This window comes from Protopterus annectens, chromosome 7.part0 (assembly GCF_019279795.1).
Source record: "Protopterus annectens isolate FY-2018-M chromosome 7.part0, PAN1.0, whole genome shotgun sequence".
Lineage (NCBI taxonomy): Eukaryota > Metazoa > Chordata > Ceratodontiformes > Protopteridae > Protopterus > Protopterus annectens.
The window spans coordinates 41,746,004-41,770,066 of NC_056739.1; the positions used below are offsets into that span (position 1 = coordinate 41,746,004).

A 24,063-nucleotide genomic window follows, 5' to 3' on the forward strand; every position below is an offset into this window, starting at 1 on the left:
AGTTTTTTGAGGTGGTCAGTGTAGGGCATTTGTTTGAGGCCAGTAATCCTCTGTGAGGTACTTCTGTGGCCTTTCTGGCTGCTGCAGATGTCTATTGAGTTACATTCCAAAAGGGGCATCGTACTCTATAATGGGTCTAATGAGTGACGAGTAGAGATACAAATGTCCCTTCATGGGACTTTGCTTAAGTGATTATTGGGGGTGTTCTTTTTGTAGTTCATAACCTCACTACCCACAAGTCCCTCCTGCAACCTTGCTTTTCAGTCAGTAAAACAAGCTACTGTTTCTCCATATTACACACACCCCACAAATGGATGTTTACAGCCTTCCTTCACTTAATACACTTTCTTAACCTGCTTTTTAAACAGCCGGCTACATGCAGTCTAAACTCTTCTGGATTCTACAGCTTTTATTTTCTCATCTGAATGCATTCAAGTTTCTTTTAAAGCTACTGCTGACAACATTTTACAAAGATAAGGATACAGCACTGCCAGTGTCAGGGATAGGAGCTTACCTTTGTAAAATACTCCCCAAATGCCTTTCTTTTCAGACAGAAGCCAAGTCTTTAAACGTGGCACCTTCTTGAAATATGCACACGTACAAACAAAAAGTAAGCCAAACACTAGCAGGCCATCGAATGAATATGCTGCAAAGAAAAACAAAGATTTTAAAATGAATATTTTAACAATGGTCCCCTTTACCTAGCTGGGGGGTTAAATTAAGACAGTCATCTATGCCATTATCAGACAAGTGGAGCACTGTGGGGGCCAGTTGAAGTAAAGAAGGCTAACAACTAAGTCCAAGGACATCACTATATCAAATATGTTCTGCTGCATGGCTACCCACACAAAGTATGTCAGGTTTACACAACACTAAAGAATCTGTTATTTACTCAGCTGCATCAGAGCTCATGCAGTACACATCGGACGTGGGTACCTGTACTACTCATGAAGCACATAATGGAGCTCACTTCACTTACAGGAGTTTCTTCAGAAATGCTGGCTGATTCAGTGGGAAAATGAACAAAAACATAAAAAAGACCCAAGACTTTGGATTTCGCTAGTTAAACTGAAACTACAACATGCCATGACTGCAGAATATATAAAGAAGTTATGTACTTACCATAATGTTCCATGTATGTTGTCCAACTTGCCTTCATTCTTACTAGTTGGGCTCGGCCGCATTCTAAACCTCAGAGTCTTCCACTTGGCTAGTGGCTGAAAACCCTATCCTATGATGCACTAGTGTGCTACGTCAGATCTTATTTGGCAATATTTACAGCAAGTATCAACTTGTACAGCATTACAGGAAATTACAGTGTGTAGAGTGGAAGTCAGAAAACTTCCTTGCTAAAAGGAAAAAAATTCTCTTGGCCCTCCAGAAACTCTAGGCTGGGGGAAGGTGAGTGGGATGTAAGAATGAAGGCAAGATGGACAACAAACATGGAACATTATGGCAAGTACTTAATGTCTTTATGTTTGCATGTTGTCCTATCTTGCCTTCATTCTTACTGGTTGAGACAGCATCCCTTGCACCATATTTCCTGGGCGGCTCACGGGAGTATATTCTTCAGGACAGTGGAAACAAAAGAGGCCCTGTCCCTGGAGGCCAAGTCTACCTTGTAATGAGTAATGAATGTGTGAGGCTTGGCCCACGTAGCTGCGGCGCAAATATTATCTAGTGGCAGTCTAGCCTGAAACACAGATGAAGTTGCAATCGCCCTTGTGGAGTGACATTTGATTCTAAAGGGAAGATGTCTATTGTTAGAAGTGTATATAAATGTGATACAATTTGAAAGCCATCTCGAAAGTGTGACCTTTGAAAAAGGGTCACCTTTTTTAGCCTCTGAAAAGGAGATTAACAGCTGATCAGATTTCCTGAAAACTTTAGTTCTGTGTAAATAGAAGTGAAGTTGTCTATGTACTTTCAACTGATGGAGTGCATATTCTGCCTTGTTGCCATGATTGGGGAAAAAAACTGGAAGCTCAACAGATTAAGATTAGCTTCTGAGCACACCTTTGGCAATAACGATGGATTAGTTCACAGAGACACCCTGTCCTTATGGAAAACTATATAAGGAGGTCTGATTGACAAAGCTTGAAGCTCAGGGACTCTTCTGGCAGACATGGTAGCAATCAGTAAAATTGTTTTCCATGATAAAACTTTGATGTCACATGTTGATGCGGGCTCAAATGGAGGAAGGATTAGGTGAGACGGTACAAAATTTAGATCCCAAGGTGGAAGAGGGTCCTTGATGGGAAGTCTTAAGCAGGTGCCCTTCAGAAATGCTCTGCATAATCTGTGGGACATCAAATTTGGAGTTGCATCACCTGTATGAAAATTGTAAATTGTAGCCAACTTGAACTCTGACAGTAGCTACAGGGAGCCTTTATGAAACAATTCAGCCAGGAAATCCAAAACATATCTAATCAGCGCAGGAAAAGGGTCAAGATTTCTTTCTGAAGCCCAATAAGAGAATCTCCTCCATTTACTGAGATATAATTTTCTGGTAGAGGACTTGTATGAGTAAAGTAGTATGTGCTTTACTGAAGCCTGACTATATTTGGAACTGGAGCAGCCAAGCTATCACCTTGAGGGTCTGGAGGGAGGATTGGTGCATTCCCGACAAATGAATCGGAAGGTCCAGAACTGGGTTCAGAATCCACGGTTCCTCCTAAAGATGAAGCCAAAGGAAGGGAAAACAGATCCGACAAGGCCAGCATGGTGCAATGAGAATCAGGCCACTTCCCAAGGATTTGGCTTTCTGGATGACTTTGGGTATTACAGGGAAGGGGGGAAAGGCACAAAGAAGTCCAGAGGGCCAATTGTGCGTCTCTTGGTGACTCCCCCGGAGTGGGGACTAGGGCAAAGTAGTTGCTGCATTTGGTGTTTGGGGGGGGGGGTGGCAAAGATGTCACAGCAAGGCTGGCCCCACTTTTGGAAAATCCTTTCCGCTATCTCTTGCATTAGGGACCACTCGTGAGGCATGAGTATTGCCCTGCCAAGTCTGTCTGCTACCACGTTGGATCTCCCCGGGATATGCATTGCCACTAGAAAGCGTTGGGAAGATGTTGCCCATTCTCACACTCTGAGTGCCTCTCAACAAAGGGGGTAAGACCTAGTTCCTCCTTGGTTGTTTATTTACCAGGCCACCGACATGTTGTCTGTCTGAATTGTAATCGTTCCTAGTGGAAGAGAATTCTGAAGTGCCTGGAACACTAAGCGCACAGCTCTCATCTGTAGGACACTGATGTGCAGGTGGGCCTTGCGGTCCTGCCAGGTGCCTTGGACAGTCCTTCCCAGATAATACCCCCCCCCCCCAATCTGGGAAGAGTCTGTAGTCACCATGGCTATAGGCTGTTAAGGAAGAAAGGGACGATCTACTGTCACGTGACTGGAAAGGAGTGATTCCGTGATTGTGATTTTGTGGGACATGGGTAGTTCTTGTAACGACCATTGGGCAAACAGGAGCCATTAAAGAATTCTCATGTGTAAGCAAGCTAAAGGGACTAAAGTTATCGCTGCTGCCATGGTTCCCAGTACTCGAAAAAGAAGTTATGTCTTACCATAACGTTCCATCTGTATTGTTGATCCTCGTTCAGTCATTACATGTGGTTAGTCGGTTCCGATCTCGGAAGTGAGCCGGCCATCTTCCAAGCTCGCGCCAGCCTCAAACTCTCGAGCTAAACTCTTACCCAGAATTCCCCTCTCCATTACCTCAGATTGAGTTTGCAAGTCAAAAGAAGGTAGAGGCCATCTCTGATCAAATGACCTAATGGAACCGGATGGTGAGATCCACTTTAAGCCTCAGGAGGGGGAAGGAGGGTGGGTCGTAATGACTTAACGAGGATAAACAATACGGATGGAACATTATGGTAAGACAGAACTTCTTTATCTGATATTGTTAATCCTCGTTCATTCCTTGTGTGGGACAGAGTCCCCAGTTACCTTTATTACTGGGAGGCTCTCATGGAAGGACATTTCTGAGCACCACTGAACCAAAAGATGCTCTTCCCTCTGGAGGCCAAATCCAATTTGTAATAATTGATGAAGGTATGAGGTCTAGCCCAAGTTGCAGCTGCACAAATGTCATGTAAAGAAGCTCTAGCATGGAAGGCAGCAGAAATTGCTACTGACCTTGTGGAAAGAGCCCTTATGGCTGTAGTTAGAGGGATATTGTGCTCTTTGTAAATAAATGTTACACAGTCTTTTAACCATTTAGCCAATGTGACCTTAGAAACAGCACATCCTAATCTAGGTCCAGAATAAGCTAAGAATAACTGATCTGATCTGCAAGACGCCTTAGTTCTGTCCAGGTAGAAACAAATTTGCCTGTGAATGTCTAGGGTATGTAGGAAATACTCTCCCCTGTTAGAATGATTGGGATAAGAAAACTGGCAATTCAATGGTTTGGTTAATGGACACTTCAGAGATCACTTTTAGTAGAAAGGATTGATTAGTTCTCAATGACACCATCTTTATGAAAGGTCAATTAGGGCTGTTTGATGCACAGAGCTTGAAATTCAGAAATATGTCTGGCAGAAGTAATGGCAACCAAGAACAAAGTTTTCCATGAAAGAAACATGAGGTTGCATGAAGAAGCTGGTTCAAAAGGTGGGGTTGTTAGGGCTTGCAGGACTAATGACAGGTCCTATGGCTGGATAGGTTCTCTAAATGGGAGTTTCAAATGATTTAAGCCTTTTAGAAAGGTCTTGCATAATTTGTGTGGCATAAGGGAAGACTCAGACACCATTGTGAAAATTAGATACTGCGGCCAAATGAACCCGAATGGTAGAAGCCGAAAGTCCAGATTGGAATAAACTTGACAGGTATTCCAGTTCCACCGGCACCGGTGTTGAAAAGGGATCTATCTGCTTTTCCTTCAGCCAAATAGTAAACCTTTTCCACTTGCTGAAATATGTATTTCTGGTGGAAGACTTATGAGATGCATAAGAATGTCATGTACTGGGGAAGAAAGGTCAGTCTGCCTGGCAATCACAGGAAGAGGAGGAGCCAAGCTGTGAGCTTCAGGCTGTTCAAGTTGGGGTGAATCAGGTTCTGTGGATGGGAGATCAAATCCGGAGTTGGACTGAGAATCCATAGTTGATCTAGCAGGTGAGGCCATAGAAAGGGGAACCAAATTTGGCAATGCCAATATGGCGCTATGAGGATTACTGTGCTCTTCGACTGGCGGGCTTTCTTCAGGAACTGGGGGAAGAGGGAAAGCATAAAGTAGACCCGAGGGCCAATCGTGGACTAGAGCATCCCTGGGTGACTGTCCCTGAGGGGGAATCAGGGAGAAGTAATTGCTGTATTTGTAATTGATTGGGATGTAAAGAGGTCGCAGGAAGGGAGACTCCAGTGGTTGAAAATCTCCGCTGCTACTAAAGGATTCAGGGACCACTCGTGAGGTTGCTGAATGCACCTGCTGAGTCTGTCTGCTATCACACTGGAAATCCCGGGAATGTGCATTGCAATGAGAAAGCGGTTGGTAGTCACTGCCCATTGCCATATTCTCATGGCCTCCCGACAAAGTGGGTAAGATTTGGTTCTGCCTTGTTTGTTGATGTACCAGACTACCGCCATGTTGTCTGATTGTATCACAATAGTCCCTGACGGTAGTAGGGAACTGAATGTTTGCAACGCTAGAAGCACCGCCCTCAGCTCTAGGACATTTATATGCAGATGGGCCTCCATGTTGGACCATGTGCTCTGGACTGTCTTTCCCTGAAACAGCCCTCCCACCCCATCAGGGTGGCGTCCGTGGTCACTGTAGCCTTGAGCTGTTGGGGGGGGGGGTAAAGGGGCGAAACCATTGTGACGGGTTCTGTGACATCCACCAAATTAAGTCTTGTTTGCACCTCTGGGTTACCAGAATATTGGATGAAAGAGGGTACTGAAAGGGATACCACTAGGTGAGTAGTAGCCATTGTAGAAGCCTCATGTGGAACCTCGCAAGGGGGACAATAGTGATGGAGGTTGCCATGGAACCCAGCAGCTGGAGAATAGAATGTGCCATGGATTTTTCTCTTGAAAAGATCGGTATGAGTTGTTGTTTTATCCTTAGGACTCTGTGCTGTGGAATGGATGCCCTGCAGTTTTTTGTATTCAACAGGACCCCAGTGAAATCTATGGACTGAGATGGGGTCAGGTTAGATTTTTGCCAGTTTACAGTTATGCCTAGCCTTCCTGCGGTGAGAGGAGCTTCCAATAGATGTCTGGTGAAGGCGGTAATGAGCCAGTCGTCTAGGTATGGAAACACGTGGAATCCCTGTAGTCGCAAGTGAGCTGTGACAACTGCCATGCACTTTGTGAACACTCTGGGGGCTGTAGATAGTACGAAGGGCAGTACTCAGAACTGGTAATGACCGGCTCCCACACGGAAGCGAAGGAATCTTCTTGATGGTCTGTCCACCTTCATGTGGTAGTACGCATCTTGAAGATCTATAGAGCACATCCAATAGTCTTTTTCCATGAGTGGGAGGATAGACTGAATTGTGACCATCCGGAATTTCTGTGCCTTTACAAACTTGTTTAATACACTGAAATCCAAAATTGGTCTCCAATCCCCGGTCTTTTTTGGCACCAAAAATAGTCTTGAGTAGAATCCGGATCCTATCTGGGCTGGGGGGACTACTTGGATGACATTTTTTTTTTAGCAGCTTTGAGATCTCTAATGCTGCTTCTTCCCTTTGACTGGGTGGAACATCAGGAAGGTTTCTTAGGGGGACAGGACAAAGATCGAAGGGGATATGATAACCTCTGGCTATTCTCTCTTGTACCCAAGAGTCGGTGGTAATGGTTAACCAGGCAGAAGAGTACAAAGAGAAATGACCCCAACCTCTTCCAGAGGAAAGCAGTTAGGCCGCTCTTCAGGAGCGCTGGTAGGACTGACCAGAGAAGGAGTCTCTAACCCTGGTTTTGCGAACCTCCTCTGCCCTGAAAGGGGCGTCTTCCATATGAGTTTCCCCTGCTGCCTCTAGGGGAGAAATCGGCTCGTGTGTCATGGAAAGAACCTTGAGATTTTATGCCACATCTTCCCGCTCTTCTGGTTTCTGGAGAATGCCGGTTGAAGGGAAGAGTAACGGATGCCCATGGCAGCAAGGGTCTTACCATCCTATTCACATCTAGCCAGTGTGTCTTTCACCTTGGGTCCAAATAATGAAGAAGCTTCAATGCAGCGTTTAGAAAGGAAGCCTTGAAGGGATCCTTGAGGTCATACAGATGCATCCAGGTATGCAGTCTCATGACTATGCCTGCACCCACTGCTCTAGCTGCTCCTTCTGATGCATGAGAAATCAGACGCATGTTGGAGTTGGACACTGATTCAAGGGTGGCTGTGAGGCCACTTTGTCACGGATCTCATCAGACACAGCTCCGGCCAAAGTTTCAGAGAGCTCAGAAATTAAGTCTCTTTGAAGCCTGGTGAAATGCGCCATATAATTCAGGGACCTAACTGCAAAGTTACGCTTCCCTAATCTGTCCAGTGCCCGGGACGCCTTGTTGGGCGGATGGACAGTCTGACTCTCTTCTGCCAGATCCTTTTTAGTTGCGGCCGCCACTACCATGGCATCTACTGGAAGACCTTTGGACCAGTGGGGGGCAGTATCTGGAGGGGACAAGATTTTATCTGGCCTCTGGGGAATGGCCTCAACAGTGTCAGGAGCCTTCCATGCACGTTGCATGATGAGCCGGACAAGTTCGTTGGCAGGTGGAGTAACCCAGGAGGAAGGGGGCTGGGCAGGAAAGACCTGCAGGAACACAGACTCTTCAGAGGTTGGGTTAGAGGGCTGCCAATCACCTCTCTGTTTAAGGATTTCAAGGATATCCCCAAAGGATACTTCAGAGGGTGATCGATGGGACCAGTCCCCATCATCAAAATCTGCATCTTCCGTTAGGGACTCTTCTGGGGAGTCCACATGCTTCCTCTTACACAAACTCTTGTGATGAACTTCCTCAGAGGAAGATGCTGGGGAAGACAGCGCAAGAGGGGCCTCCTGTGGGAGTGTATCCCGAGGCCCTTGTGCCTGGTGTCCGCTAGGGGTGGTTTGGGAGAGTTGTGGGCCAGAGGAGGACGGGAAACCTGGTGGCACGAGCCTTCTCCATAAGTTGAAAGGCTGGTCCACCTAAGGAGGGGTGGGAGCCTACGGTCACCCCTCGCTCAAGCAAGCCAACCTGCCAACTAGGAGTCTCCGGATGGCCAGGGGACGCAGGGGAAACTGTGCCACAGCTAGCATCCTGAGAAGTGACAGGAGTAAAAAGTGTCTCTCCTGCCAAAAAGGCAGCTGTGGTTCCTTAGCAAGGTCTACAAAAGGAGCCGCAGCAGGGGAAGTCTGTGCTCTAGGAAGGGGCTTAAAGGCTGAAGATGATGGAGGAGAACAAGTAGGCATCTCTGAGGAAAAATGTTCCCCTCCAAGGGAGGGATAGATCTTGGGAGTGGGATTCCTCTAGCTAGCCAGCACTGGTCCATAATATGCGCCCTCAGGGAGGGGATAGATCTTGGGAGTGGGATTCCTCTAGCCAAAAGCAACTGGTCCATAATATGCGCCACCTCATGTTCAGAGAAGCTTCTAGTGGATCTCATGGACATAGTTGATGGGGAGTCCGGTCTATCTAGAGATGGAGTAAATTGAGAGCCCGCAAAGGGGTCTTTAAAAGGAAAATAAGTTGCAACAGCAGGTAGGATAGGTGTCTGCACCGAAGGCAACGGTGCTGTAATAGCTTGTACTATCGGTGTCTGCACCGAGAGTTTTGTCGGTGCTGAGAACAGAATCTGCACTGACAAGGTTGGCACCGTAGTCGGTGCCAAGAGAGTCTGCGCTGACCAAGGAGTACTCAGAACCGACTGGAGAGTCGGTGCCGAGAGCACTGTCAGTGCCAAAGAAGGTTCAGGCACCAGGAAATCCCTCCACGTTGTAGTAGTCTGCATCGACAGTTCAGTGCCAGTGAAAGGGTCTGAGCCGAAGAGCCCCTCGGTTCCAGTGCTGTCTGAAGCACACTCAGTGCCATAGTAGGAGTCGGTGCCGACAGTTTCAGAGCTGTAGGGCTCGGTTCCGAAAGTCTCGGAGCTGAAGAAGTCAATTCAGAAGACAAATTTAACTTTCTTTGGTCTCGGTTCTTGGGGGTCCCAGCGGGGGGACGAAGGAAGAGACTTAGTCTTCTTTGGGTAGTCTTTCTTTCTATGGGAGCTAGGAGGGGATGAAGCCTCTGACCCAGAAATAGCATCTCTAAAAGGGGTTTTCATAATACCCTTTAGAATAAGTTTGTTTTTCCTCCCTAAAAGTGTCTGGGAAGAAAAAATTAAATCCCACAAGGTGGGTCGACAGTTAAGTAAGATTCACCCAAGCAGTACACACATAAGGCATGTGCATCTGAAGTAGTTAACTTGTGGCCACAACTAGTACACCACTTAAAAGCTGGACAGCCTTTCTTTTCTGCCATGATAGATGAGAGAAAAAACAGATAGAAGGAAAGAAAAAGGGAAAATAGAGTACCAGCTACGGTACAAATACCCGAAGGTACGGGGGAAAGTAGAGTACCAGCTACGGTACAAGGATACCCGAAGGTACGGGGGAAAGTAGAGTACCAGCTACGGTACAAGGATGGGAAAGTAGAGTACCAGCTACGGTACAAGGATACCCGAAGGTACGGGGGAAAGTAGAGTACCAGCTACGGTACAAGGATACCCGAAGGTACGGGGGAAAGTAGAGTACCAGCTACGGTACAAGGATACCCGAAGGTACGGGGGAAAGTAGAGTACCAGCTACGGTACAAAGAATACCCGAAGGTACAAGGGGAAAGATTACCAACGATGGTAAGACAGATACCAACAAGGTAAGAAAGAGGGTAAACACTTAGAAAACAGAGTCGCCAGATGCGATAGGGTAAGAAACAACTATAGAAATAAATTTCCTTGAAGAAAGGTAAATTTACAAGGTAATAAAATAAATAAAGTAACATAGCTCAAGAGCAATGGCTTGACACGAATGAATGGCGATGAGGCAAACAAAATCTGAGGTAACAGGGAGAGGGGAATTCTGGGTAAGAGTTTAGCTCAAGAGTTTGCGGCTGGCACGAGCTTGGAAGATGGCCGGCTCGGTTCCGAGGTCGGCACAGACTACCTACACGTAAGGAATGAACGAGGATTAACAATAGCAGATCTATTTTAACTTTCACTTTGGTCTTCGACATGAGATTGAAAATTTGCTTGTCTGAGTAACGAAACTCTTTCCTCCAGCAATCTTGCCATCATTGAGACTGTGTCTAGGTGTTCTCCTATATAGACGATATGTTGCGATGGCAACAAGGCCGATTTTTCTGAATTTATAGCAATCCCCAAGTGTGACTAGCTTGTTGGAGTAGATGCTTGGTGGTGGCAGTTAGGAGCCAGTCATCTAAGTATGGAAACACTTGGAATACTAGACGCTTCAAGTGAGCCATAACCATTGCCTTGCATTTGGTGAACACTCTGGGGGCTGTAGTGAGACCAAAGGGCAGTGCTCGAAACTGGCAGTGACTGGCTCCCAGCTGGAAGCGCAGATGATTCCTTGATGGCTTGTCCATTTTTATGTGGTAGTACGCATCTTGGATGTCTATATAGCACATCCAACAGTCTTTACCTAAAAAGGGGAGAATTGACTTCAGTGTCACCATCCGAAACTTGGTCTTCTTTACAGATTCGTTTAATTTTCTGAGATCCAAGATGGGCTTCCAGTCCCCTGTTCTTTTTGGCACTAAAGAGAATCTTGAATAAGCTCTGGATCCTATCTGGTCTGCGGGGACTCTTTGGAGGACTCTTGTCTAGCAACTTTTGAATATCTACAGTTGCTTGATCCCTTTCACTGGGTGGAGCGTCTGGGATGTCTTTCGAGATTGGGATGGGGAGGGAAAAGGATATGGAGCAGCCTCTGCATATTATGCTTTGTACCCATCTGTCTCTTGTAATTTCTCGCCAGGCTTCCAGGTCCAAAGATAAATGACCCCCGACTGCCTCCAGAGGTGGGTAGGCAAGCCTCCCTTCAGGAGAGCTGAAATGGCCTACCGAGAAAGGAATTGTGGTCGCCCTGGTTCTGCTGACCCCCTCTGCTGCGAGGACAGCGTCTACCATTATTACCTCCCCCTCTGTCCCTGGGGAAAGGTTCACCTCGTGCGTCTGGAAAAACTCCCTGGGATTGCTTGAACCACACCCCCCCCCCCCTTCAGACCCTTAGGATACGGTCTCAAAGATATGGAAAAACGTACTCCTACAGCACAGGGAGTTTTACCTTCCTGCTTGCATCTGGTGAGTGTATCTTTGACTTTCGGTCTAAAAAGTGAGGAACCATCGAAAGAGACACTGACAAAGGTAGACTTAAAGGGTTCCGCGAAGTTACACAAGCGCATCCAGAGTGTCTCCTTAGGGAAACTCCCAAACCTGCTGCTCTACTCGCCCCATCGGCTGCATATGAAATAAGTCTCATGGAGGAGTTCACTACTGAGGTTAAGGTGGATAGCTGAGAGGTCACCTTATCTGAGACCCCTGCAGCTAATGAACCTTGAAGAGCATCTCCTAGCTGCTTCAGGAGATCTCTCTGTAGCCTTGTGAAGTGTGCCAAGTAATTCAGCAATCTGAGGGCAAAGGTCACTGCAGTAAAGATGCACTTCCCATATCTGTCCATCGCACAAGACTCTTTGTTAGGTGGATGGACAGATGAGGATGTTTCGGCAAGTTCCTTCTTGGTGGCTGCTGCCACCACCATAGCATCCACAGGAATGCCCTTAGATAGAAAATTGGGGCTGTAATAAATCTGTTAGGCCTCCGAGGGACTGGTTCCACTGTGTCTCACGCCTTCTGACTAACGAGTTCCAAAAGTTTATCAAAAGGCAGAGATACCCAGGAGGCTGAAGGGTGATATCCGAAGGCTTTCAGGTACACTGGCTCCTCCTCAGAAGGGTTGATGGACCTCCAGCCGCCTCTGTGCTTAAGTACCTCTAGGATATCTGCAATGGAGATATCCTCAGAAGGTAACCGTGGGGACCCTTCTGATTCCTCAAGGTCAGTGTCAGATGTTAGAGACTCATCCAGGGAGTCAATATGCTTCCTCTTGCAAAACCTCTTCCAGGGGCTCTCTTCAGAAGGAAATTCTGGAGAGGTTTTGGAAGAGGGAAGTTCACATGATGGGGTAACCTGAGGCCTAGGATCTCCACTAGTCTGTGGTTGGGGTGCTGTGTGGGAGGACAGCACACTCCATCAGCTCAAAAGCCCCTCTCCCCTGATCAGAGTATCCCTCAGGCTCAGGAGACAGAGGAAATTCCCAGAACCAAGGGAGCCAGCTCCGAAGCTGATAAAGGCACTGAGCTCACCCATGCCGAAGCACCGAGGGGTAAACTCGGACCTGACAAATGTAGGACCAGAGTCCCCTCCCTGGACCCGGCTGGAGTGCTTTGCCCTCTAGACATCCCGGACAGCACCGAGGATGTCGGAGCAGAAGACTGTTCCGAAATCAATGGTGGGTCTTGGCACCAATGGTTCTATCACGACTGGTTCCAGACATTCCTGCTCTGATGATCCAGGTTAGTTCAGAGGAGGAATCATAGTGGATGAAAAAATCTTCACTGGCTCTGGGTCTGAATGGGATGGAGCAGACAGAATTTTGGCTAGCGCCGGCGACTCCAAGAACCTTCGCACCACCCTATCCATGTCACCATCTGATAAGGTTCTGGAGGACAGAGATGAAGGAGTCTGCGAGGAACTTCTCTGTAGTATGAATGATCTCAATGTTGGGGAGACCGGTGTCAATTCAGAATATCGGCTTTGAAAACGTTTTTCCAATGGTTCCAAAAACTTAGGAGCCGAGGATGAAGACTTATCAGGCCCATGTTCTTTCGGATCCGAGTGAGTCGATTTGGAAACTTTTTTGGCAAGCTCCAAATGGCCTGAGGATGAAGAAGATGACCTTTTGTTAGATCTGTCAGATTTAGAAGGTGGAGATTTGCTGGAGGTTGTCTGACTTTCCAAAGCTTCTGAGAAAGGCACTTTTAAAAGCCCCCTTACAATCAGTTTGTTCTTTCTCTCAAGTAAAACTCTGGAACTAAATGAGTGACAGATACTACAAGATTCTTAAAGACGCATGGCATCGAGACATAGACACAAATCCTGTGCCCATCAGTCAAAGACATCTTTTGAGAACATTTTTGGCATTTCTTAAAACCAGATGGTTTAGCTTTCTTCTGTTCCTTGGACAATATTGGCAATTATATCGACTTAACAACGCAGCACTAAGAAAACCTAAACATTAAAGTTCAACATTCACTCATAATGCTAACTACAGCACACCAGGAATATGAACAATGTCTATGTATACAAGTCTAAGCACAGCACACAAGGGAAAAAGCACAAGGAGAAAGACTCGATTGTGCTGCAACTTAAAACGGGCTGGTGTTCCTCTAACTTAAATGGATACACCCAGTATATGACACACAGGGAAGGGGGTAGCCCTCTAACTGAAATGGACCAACTGCTCTGGGAACACCACACAAGAAATAAGAGCAGCAAGCAGGAAATACAAAGTCACACTTTACAGATAAACGCTTAAGCAAAAACAACAAATGGGACGGGGAGAAGGCCTAACAAGAAATGACGGCCAAAAAAGGAGTTAAACAGCAATCAGGCGGTAAATAATAGAAAGAGTTAACAATTAAATTAAACTAGAAAATGCTATTTACTATCGCATTATAATGCTAGAATTAACCCTAAAATTTGAAAAATATTCAAAGAAAAATTTAGACTCAGGCACAGCCAAAATGGAGACCTCCGACTTGCTTTGTGGCAAATGAGATCTGAGGTAGCACACTAGTGCATCATGGGATAGGGTTTTCAGCCACAAGCCAAGTGGAAGACTCTGAGCTTTAGAATGCAGCCGAGTTGGAACTGAGGATCGGTTCTGAGCCCATCAAGTAAGAATGAAAGCAAGATAGGACAACATAACATTATAGGTTTCTCAATCTGTTTACAACTGCTCCTTAAGAAGTACCATACATGGAAACAGAACACAAATGTCTACTATTGCATCTGTACCAGCACAAAATGTCATGCACATGTTTAAAAGGGAAGGAAACACAGATTTCACTTTTATGTGAACATGAAGAGGTAACAACAACAGAAGTACAGCCGTGGAAGTAAACTTATCATAATGATAAATACCCTGATAATCACCATAGTAGCAGCCTAAGGTGTTTGGGAATTGCCCCCTGTACCAACTAGCTTCCCAAAGCTTTGAGCTTCTTCCATGCATTCCTACTTCCAGGAGAGCTTGAGGCGATCCATACAAAAGGCAGTTAGAGCATACAAAACACTTCAAAAGGATTTTTTGCCCCAAGGAGGAGTGAGTCAGCCTTGTATACATACGGTGTGCTACAAAACATACTGAATAACTACATATGAGAGGGTGAAAACAAGCCCACTCTGGCAACAGCAAGAACACTAGGTGAAAAAAATCTGGGGCTGGAGGGAGGGGCAGCTACTGCAAGGGTGATCCATAAGAACATCTACTGTTGTAGTGGAGGGAGGGGCGGCTACTGCAAGGGTGATCCATAATATTATCTATTGCTGTAGTTGAGTTTACTTACAAGTGCTCTTTGCTCAATACATTGATCACTGCTGCAGTAGCCTAAGCTATTTGGGTAGATTACCATATCTTATTGAGGTGAATAAAAAAGGGAGGAGGTCACTAACAAGAGTCCAGAAGTCCCTGTAAAATGGTCCTAGCAAAGCAAGCTCTGAACTTGGAAAATGCATCCGGTTTCGGTCCTATGCAAAAAGTACAGTTTTGTACCTACCATAAATGTAGATGTTCGAGGGCTATTACAGCTGCAGTAATCACATATGGGTTTTCAGCCGGCAGGCGGTCCCTCGGTCGGCCGAATTCCAAAGTCTTGGTCCGGCGTCGGTTGTTGTCGTGTACTCTTCTGACGTCAGGAAGGCTAGAGTATAAAAGACACAGCCGACGCCATCTTCTTCAGTCTTTCTTGCCCCAGATGTCAGGTGCCCCCAAAAGGAAGGCAATACATAAATAAGCCTAATACACAAAAGTAAGCAAATAAAACATAGCAGGATAACCCAGTCAGCAGGTATGAATAGTTATTCAGACCCCAAGGTCTTACCAAGTGGGGAAGGAGGGTGGGAAACATGTACTGCAGCTGTAATAGCCCTCGAACATCTACATTTATGGTAGGTACAAAACTGTACTATGTTCATCGTGCATTACAGCTGCAGTAATCACATATGGGTAGAATCCCAAAGCTATGCATAGGGTGGTAGGTACTATACGGAACTGGGTTGAGCTAGAATGCCCTGCAAAACTGCAGTGGCAAAGCCTGCTCTTGTTCTGGAGTATAAGGGCAGATGGTAGTGTTTTGTGAAGGTATGTACAGAACTCCAAGTGGCTGCCTCCAAGATATCTTTAGTAGGCACTACTCTGAGGAAGGCTGTGGAGGTGGCTGTGGCCCTAGTGGAGTGAGGTCTGATACCAGTAGGGACAAGCTTTCCATGATAGGAATAACAAAAGCGTATGCAGTGACCAATCCACTTGGAAATGGTCTGTTTAGTAACAGGTTTCCCTTGACCCCCCACAGCATAGGAAACGAGTAGTTGGTCTGATTTTCTGAAGGGTTTGGTTCTGTCCAAGTAATAACGTAGCTGCCTATGGATGTCTAAAGAGTGAAGCAGCCTTTCCCCTTTGTTTTGAGGGTTAGGGTAGAAGGTAGGAAGGTGTATGGCCTGGTTTAAGGCTACCCTAGATACCACCTTAGGCATAAAGGAAGGGTTGGTAAGGGAAACCCTGTCCTGATGGAATATGAGGAATGGCTGCACCGCCATGAGGGCCTGTAACTCAGATACTCTACGAGCTGAAGTGATGGCCAGGAGAAAAGCTGTTTTCCAGGACAAATATTGTAATTCTGTTGAAGCAGCTGGTTCAAAGGGAGGTAATGTCAATTTTTCCAGTACATAGTTAAGGTCCCAAGCTGGCACTGGCTGTTTCCTTGGAGGTCTTATGTTCTTAGCCCCTCTGAGGAACTGTCAGAGTGGGTGTGAGAATAAAGGAGGATCCATGTTGAATTCTGCAGAGATTGCTGAGGCATGTATTTTGATTGAGGAAAATGAAAGTCCATTGCTCAAAAGTTCAGCTAGGTACTGTAAAATCTGAGGTAGGTTCAATTTTCTAGGGTCCTGTCCTCGTTTTTCATTCCAACAGCAAAACCGCTTCCATTTTGCGGAGTAAGCTTTTCTAGTAGATGGTCTTCTGGCCTCCAAAATGACATCCTGCACTTCTTTGGAGAGTAGTGTCTGATGTGATGTTAGGGAATTTTCCATGCAGCGAGACTGAGAGTTTTCAGCTGACTGTGAATGGTTTTGAAATTGTTCTGCGTCAGCAGTAGAGGTGTTAGAGGCAGGGGCCACGGAGGAGTGTGTGTTAGGCTCCTCAGGAGTGGATACCAGTGTTGTCTCGGCCAGTCCGGAGCAATCAGTATCATCCTCGGCTTGTCTGTCCTTACTTTCAAAAGTACCTTGGGCAGTAGAGGTAGTGGTGGGAATGCATAAACTGACCAAGTTGTCCATGTGAAGGAAAGAGCGTCCACTTTCCAGGCCTTTGGGTGGAAGGTCCTTGAGCAAAACCTTTTTAATTGATGATTTTTGTGGGAGGCAAAAAGATCTATATCTGGCCTTCCCCACGCTTGAACAATCTCTGTAAATACGTGTGGATGTAGCTTCCATTCGTGAGGGTCTGTCATATGCCTGCTCAGAGTGTCTGCCAGTGTGTTTTCCATTCCTGGCAGGTACTGTGCCTGAAGTTCTATCTGTCTTTCCAGAGCTAGGTTCCAAAGAGTCATGGTTAGTCTGCACAAGGGGTATGAATGAGTCCCTCCTTGTTTGTTTATGTACCACATTACTGTGGTGTTGTCTGTTCTTATGAGTAGTTGTCCTGGATGCAGGAATTCTCTGAACGCTGAGATTGCATTTATTACTGCCAGCATTTCTTTTTGATTGATATGAAGGTGCTTTTCTTTTCGGGGCCATCTGCCCTGAATGCACCTGCCCTTCATGTGCGCTCCCCAGGCGTAATCTGAAGCGTCTGTGGTTATGACTTGTGTAGCTTGAGGCTTGCAGAATGGGAGGCCTGTGTTTACTTGGCATGCTTGGGCCCACCAAATGAATTCCTTTTGAAGACAGGGAATTATTGGAATCTCCGCTTCCAAGCTGTGACTGTGTTGAGACCATAGATTTTTTAGGTACCATTGAAGTTTCCTCATGTGCAACTTTGCGCATGGGATAAGAAGAATGCAAGATGCCATGAATCCCAGAGCCTGCAGGATTTTCCTTGCAGTAAGCCTGGTACTTTTGCAAGTATTTTGAAGTAATGAGATAGTTGCCCTTGTTTTTCTTGTGTAAGGTAAGCCATCTGGGTGTTTGTGTCCAAGCTGGCGCCCAGGAAGGTTATTTTCTGAGAGGGTGTTAGCTTTGATTTCTCCTTGTTGATGGTGTATCCCAGAGAAAGCAGTAAGCGTGTCACATATGCCAGGTGTTTCATAAGTAAAAGTTTGCTGTCCGCTTGGATCAGGCAGTCGTCCAGATAAGGGTAAATTTGTATCCCTTGAAGTCTGCAGTATGCAATCACTGATGCCAGGCACTTGGTGAATACTCTGGGCGCAGTAGATAAGCCAAAGGGCAATGCAGAGAATTGATAGTGTTTTGAACCTGCAAGAAATCTGAGGTATCTTCTGCAACTTTGTCTGATTGGGACATGCAGGTATGCCTCCTTGAGGTCCAATGTTACCAGCCAAAACCCCTTGCCCAGCATGGGAAGGAGTTGCTGTAATGTGAGCATCTTGAATTTTGGCACGAGAAGAAATGTGTTTAGAACGGATAAGTCCAGTATGGGTCTCCAGTCGCTTCCTTTTCTTGGCACCAGAAAAGCCTTGAATAAAAACCTTGTGCTTGTTGGTGCGTAGGTACCTTTTGTATAGCCCTCATGTTTAGGAGCTTTGCAATTTGTAGTTGTGCCTCTACCCTTTGATTTTGTGGTAGGTTTGGCATGCCTCTCATTTTTGGAAGAGTGTGAAAATGAAATTTGTAGCCTCTGTTTATTATGTCCAGAATCCATTTGTCTGTTGTGACAATATGCCAATTGTTTGCAAATAGAGCCAGTTTCCCTCCCAAAGGTGCTGCCAGTTGAATTTTGCTTGGCATGGAAATGAGGGAGTCATTGAGTCTGCTTCCTGTACTGCTGTGCACTGTCGTCACCACCTCTTGGTGCTGGTGACTGCCATTGTCTGCCTCTATAGGACCCTTGGGCTTGTCCTCTGCCCCTTCCGCGTCTGTATCTGCCTCTTTGGGGCTTGTCAGTGGTTGGAAAGGACCAGTTTTTTGAGGGCCAATTCCTGCTGAACTGTGGTGGCTGAACCTGTAAGAAAGCTTTGACAGTTTGCATAGATTTTGCTTTTTCTTCCATTTTACGTAATATATCCTCAGCATTAGCACCAAAAGAACATCCTTATGTAAAGGTGCATCCAGAATTTTTGCTTTCACATGGTCTGGCAGATTTTGTTCCCTTAGCCATGCATGTCTGCGAATGACTGAACCGGTAGCGGCAGATCTGCTGGAGGCCTCTAAGGCATCATAACCACATTGTAAGGTGTGCTTACCCACTTGTTCAGCACTATGCATCATATCCTGCAACTCTTTTAAATCTGGTTGTTCAGGCTGTGACATTTTGGTCTTTAATTGTGATAACAGGAATTGTTGATATTTAATCATATGAAACTGGCAGTTTAAGGCCCTCATGGCTAGGGTGGCCGAGGTATAAACCTTCTTACCCCACCTTTCTAGAGATCTGGATTCCTTTCCGCAGGAGTGGATTCTTGGCCGTGGAGGCCTTAATTCCTTTAGGGCCTTGAGAAATAGTCTCAGGGTCTGCATTATGGCCTTTGTAGAGGAATTGAGAATTAGGTACTCTGTAATACCTATCCGGCTTAACTGGTGCAGGAGGCAGAGAATCAGGATTAAGGCAGGCCTCCGAGTAGACATCATCCAATACCTCCAAAACAGGAGGAATAGCCAAAGGTCTATGCTGAGGTAACCAGAGAAATTCCCTAAGCCTTTTCTTGGAGTCTGAAAAGTCTTGGCCTTCCCAGTGGAAGTGTTCTCTCAAGGAGTGTAAGGTTTCCCCAAAAGAAAAATCCTCAGGGGGGGATACAGAAGGGAAAAATTCCCCAACGGGGTACTTAGCTTTAATGAAGACTTCGGTTCCAAAATTTTTCGTAATTCAGGAGCTGGCCGACCGGCACTTGCGAACTGCTTCTGCTGCGGGCACCGCGGCAAAAAAGACTGAAGAAGATGGCGTCGGCTGTGTCTTTTATACTCTAGCCTTCCTGATGTCAGAAGAGTACGCGAGAACAACCGACGCCGGACCAAGACTTTGGAATTCGGCCGACCGAGGGACCGCCTGCCGGCTGAAAACCCATATGTGATTACTGCAGCTGTAATGCACGATGAACATCTGTGTACAGCAGGCAATGTTGCTGCCTCTAGAATACTTAGAATCCAGCCCTTCCTTGAAAGCCATACATGCATTCAAAGCCTTGATGAATGGGCTATAACTGCCTGAAATGGCTTAATGAGAGTGTAACAAAAAAAATAACAGCATGTAAGAACCATCTAGAAATAGCTTAGTCACAGGTTGTCCTTTCATCTTACCCTCATGGGAGACCAACAGCTAGTCAGCTTTCATAAAAGGTTGAGTTTTGCCTAGGTAGTACCTGAGCTGCCTGTGTACAGCCAGGGGAGCAAAGAACTCTCCCTCCCTTGTTCTTTGGATTAGGAAAGAAGACTTGGGGATTTTTAGTCTGTCAAAGTAAACTCTGAGACTACTTTAGGCATAAAGGTAAGATTTGTTCTCAAAGAAACCCTGTTACTTTGAAAAATGAGGTAGGGTTGACTCACCATAAGTACATGCAACTCAGATACTCTCCTAACTGATGTCAGAACAATAAGTAAAAAAAACAGTATTCCTTGTTAAGAACCTCAAAACCAGCCTTGTGAAGTGGTTCAAGCACAAATTTGAGATAGCAAGGATGAGCCACCTGTTTTCTAGGTGACAGAGTATGTAAGACCCTTTTCAAAAACTGTAACTTTGGTATTCATAGAAAGGGGAGGGTCTAAGTGCAGGCAAGCAGCAATGGCTGACAAGTGGCGTGGCGCTTCAATAATAACAGTATGACAATCCACTAGACAGTAACTCTCACAAATTATCAGTAAGAAGATAGGTAACCAAGGCCTGAAACATGTCCTGGATTAAGTGCAAGTGGAAAAGATGTTTTTAGTTGGTGCCACTCAAAGGTGGTCATGCACATCTTTGACAGAAGGGAAGCACATGCAGATTTTACTTTTTTAATCTTGTACATGAAGTGGTAATACTCTTACTAGGAGTAGGTTTTCTTGTCTCCTTTAATATCTACTGCCACAACCTCAGAAAAGTACAGTTTTGTACCTACCATAAATGTAGATGTTCGAGGGCTATTACAGCTGCAGTAATCACATATGGGTTTTCAGCCGGCAGGCGGTCCCTCGGTCGGCCGAATTCCAAAGTCTTGGTCCGGCGTCGGTTGTTGTCGCGTACTCTTCTGACGTCAGGAAGGCTAGAGTATAAAAGACACAGCCGACGCCATCTTCTTCAGTCTTTCTTGCCCCAGATGTCAGGTGCCCCCAAAAGGAAGGCCATACATAAATTAGTCTAATACACAAAAGTAAGCAAATAAAACATAGCAGGATAACCCAGTCAGCAGGTATGAATAGTTATTCAAACCCCAAGGTCTTACCAAGTGGGGAAGGAGGGTGGGAAACCTGTACTGCAGCTGTAATAGCCCTCGAACATCTACATTTATGGTAGGTACAAAACTGTACTATGTTCATCGTGCATTACAGCTGCAGTAATCACATGTGGGTAGAATCCCAAAGCTATGCATAGGGTGGTAGGTACTATACGGAACTGGGTTGAGCTAAAATGCCCTGCAAAACTGCAGTAGCAAAGCCTGCTCTTGTTCTGGAGTATAAGGGCAGATGGTAGTGTTTTGTGAAAGTATGTACAGAACTCCAAGTGGCTGCCTCCAAGATATCTTTAGTAGGCACTCCTCTGAGGAAGGCTGTAGAGGTGGCTGTGGCCCTAGTGGAGTGAGACCTGATACCAGTAGGGACAAGCTTTCCATGATAGGAATAACAAAAGCGTATGCAGTGACCAATCCACTTGGAAATGGTCTGTTTAGTTACAGGTTTCCCTTGACCCCCCACAGCATAGGAAACTAAGAGTTGATCTGATTTTCTGAAGGATTTGGTTCTGTCCAAGTAATAACGTAGCTGCCTATGGATGTCTAAAGAATGAAGCAGCCTTTCCCCTTTGTTTTGAGGGTTAGGGTAGAAGGTAGGAAGGTGTATGGCCTGGTTTAAGGCTACCCTAGATACCACTTTAGGCATAAAGGAAGGGTTGTGCATGAGGAAACCCTGTCCTGATGGAATATGAGGAATGGCTGCACCGCCATGAGGGCCTGTAACTCAGATACTCTACGAGCTGAAGTGATGGCCAGGAGAAAAGCTGTTTTCCAGGACAAATATTGTAATTCTGTTGAAGCAGCTGGTTCAAAGGGAGGCAATGTCAATTTTTCCAGTACATAGTTAAGGTCCCAAGCTGGCACTGGTTGTTTCCTTGGAGGTCTTATGTTCTTAGCCTCTCTGAGGAACTGTCGTAGGAGTGGGTGTAAGAATAAAGGAGGATCCATGTTGAATTCTGCAGAGATTGCTGAGGCATGTATTTTGATTGAGGAAAATGAAAGTCCATTGCTCAAAAGTTCAGCCAGGTACTGTAAAATCTGAGGTAGGTTCAATTTTCTAGGGTCCTGCCCTCGTTCTTCATTCCAACAGCAAAACCGCTTCCATTTTGCGGAGTAAGCTTTTCTAGTAGATGGTCTTCTGGCCTCCAAAATGACATCCTGCACTTCTTTGGAGAGTAGTGTCTGATGTGATGTTAAGGAATTTTCCATGCAGCTAGGCTGAGAGTTTTCAGCTGACTGTGAAGGGTTTTGAAATTGTTCTGCGTCAGCAGTAGAGGTGTTAGAGGCAGGGGCCACGGAGGAGTGTGTGTTAGGCTCCTCAAGAGTGGATACCAGTGTTGTCTCGGCCAGTCTGGAGCAATCAGTATCATCCTCGGCTTGTCTGTTCTTACTTTCAAAAGTACCTTGGGCAGTAGAGGTAGTGGTGGGAATGCATAAACTGACCGAGTTGTCCATGTGAAGGAAAGAGCGTCCACTTTCCAGGCCTTTGGGTGGAAGGTCCTCGAGCAAAACCTTTTTAATTGATGATTTCTGTGGGAGGCAAAAAGATCTATGTCTGGCCTTCCCCACGCTTGAACAATCTCTGTGAATACGTGTGGATGTAGCTTCCATTCGTGAGGATCTGTCATATGCCTGCTCAGAGTGTCTGCCAGTGTGTTTTCCATTCCTGGTAGGTACTGAGCCTGAAGTTCCATTTGTCTTTCCAGAGCTAGGTTCCAAAGAGTCATGGTTAGTCTGCACAAGGGGTATGAATGAGTTCCTCCTTGTTTGTTTATGTACCACATTACTGTGGTGTTGTCTGTTCTTATGAGCAGTTGTCCTGGATGCAGGAATTCTCTGAACGCTGAGATTGCATTTATTACTGCCAGCATTTCTTTTGATTGATGTGAAGGTGCTTTTCGTTTGGGGCCATCTGCCCTGAATGCACCTGTCCTTCATGTGCGCCCCAGGCGTAATCTGAGCGTCTGTGTTTATGACTTGTGTAGCTTGAGGCTTGCAGAATGGGAGGCCTGTGTTTACTTGGCATGCTTGGGCCCACCATATGAATTCCTTTTGAAGACAGGGAATTATTGGATTCTCCACTTCCAAGCTGTGACTGTGTTGAGACCATAGATTTTTAGGTACCATTGAAGTTTCCTCATGTGCAGCTTTGCGCATGGGATTGGAAGAATGCAAGATGCCATGAATCCCAGAGCCTGCAGGATTTTCCTTGCAGTAAGCCTGGTACTTTTGCAAGCATTTTGAAGTAATGAGATAGTTGCCCTTGTTTTTCTGTTGTAAGGTAAGCCATCTGGGTGTTTGTGTCCAAGTTGGCACCCAGGAAGGTTATTTTCTGAGAGGGTGTTAGCTTTGATTTCTCCTTGTTGATGGTGTATCCCAGAGAAAGCAGTAAGCGTGTGACATATGCCAGGTGTTTCAGAATGCGTGTTTGCTGTCCGCTTGGATCAGGCAGTCGTCCAGATAAGGGTAAATTTGTATCCCTTGAAGTCTGCAGTATGCAATCACTGATGCCAGGCACTTGGTGAATACTCTGGGCAGTAGATAAGCCAAAGGGCAATGCAGAGAATTGATAGTGGTTTGAACCTGCAAGAAATCTGAGGTATCTTCTGCAACTTTGTCTGATTGGGACATGCAGGTATGCCTCCTTGAGGTCCAATGTTACCAGCCAAAAACCCTTGCCCAGCATGGGAAGGAGTTGCTGTAATGTGAGCATCTTGAATTTTGGTACGAGAAGAAATGTGTTTAGAATGGATAAGTCCAGTATGGGTCTCCAGTCGCTTCCTTTTCTTGGCACCAGAAAAAGCCTTGAATAAAAACCTTGTGCTTGTTGGTGCGTAGGTACCTTTGTATAGCCCTCATGTTTAGGAGCTTTGCAATTTGTAGTTGTGCCTCTACCCTTTGATTTTGTGGTAGGTTTGGCATGCCTCTCATTTTTGGAAGAGTGTGAAAATGGAATTTGTAGCCTCTGTTTATTATGTCCAGAATCCATTTGTCTGTTGTGACAATATGCCAATTGTTTGCAAATAGTGCCAGTTTTCCTCCCAAAGGTGCTGCCAGTTGAATTTTGCTTGGCATGGAAATGAGGGAGTCATTGAGTCTGCTTTCTGTACTGCTGTGCACTGTCGTCACCACCTCTTGGTGCTGGTGACTGCCATTGTCTGCCTCTGTAGGACCCTTGGGGTTGTCCTCTGCCCCTTCCGCGTC

At 45.9% G+C, this 24,063-nt stretch overlaps 1 protein-coding gene across 1 annotated transcript in view; it reads right to left on the bottom strand.

Moving 5' to 3' along the window:
* Positions 1-24,063, bottom strand: part of TMEM167B (transmembrane protein 167B) — a 316,219-nt gene that overhangs the window by 82,905 nt on the left and 209,251 nt on the right. Inside the window, exon 2 of the mRNA XM_044076479.1 lies at positions 515-646. Coding sequence (XP_043932414.1) covers positions 515-646 — 132 coding nt within the window. The remainder of the gene's footprint in view (positions 1-514; positions 647-24,063) is intronic.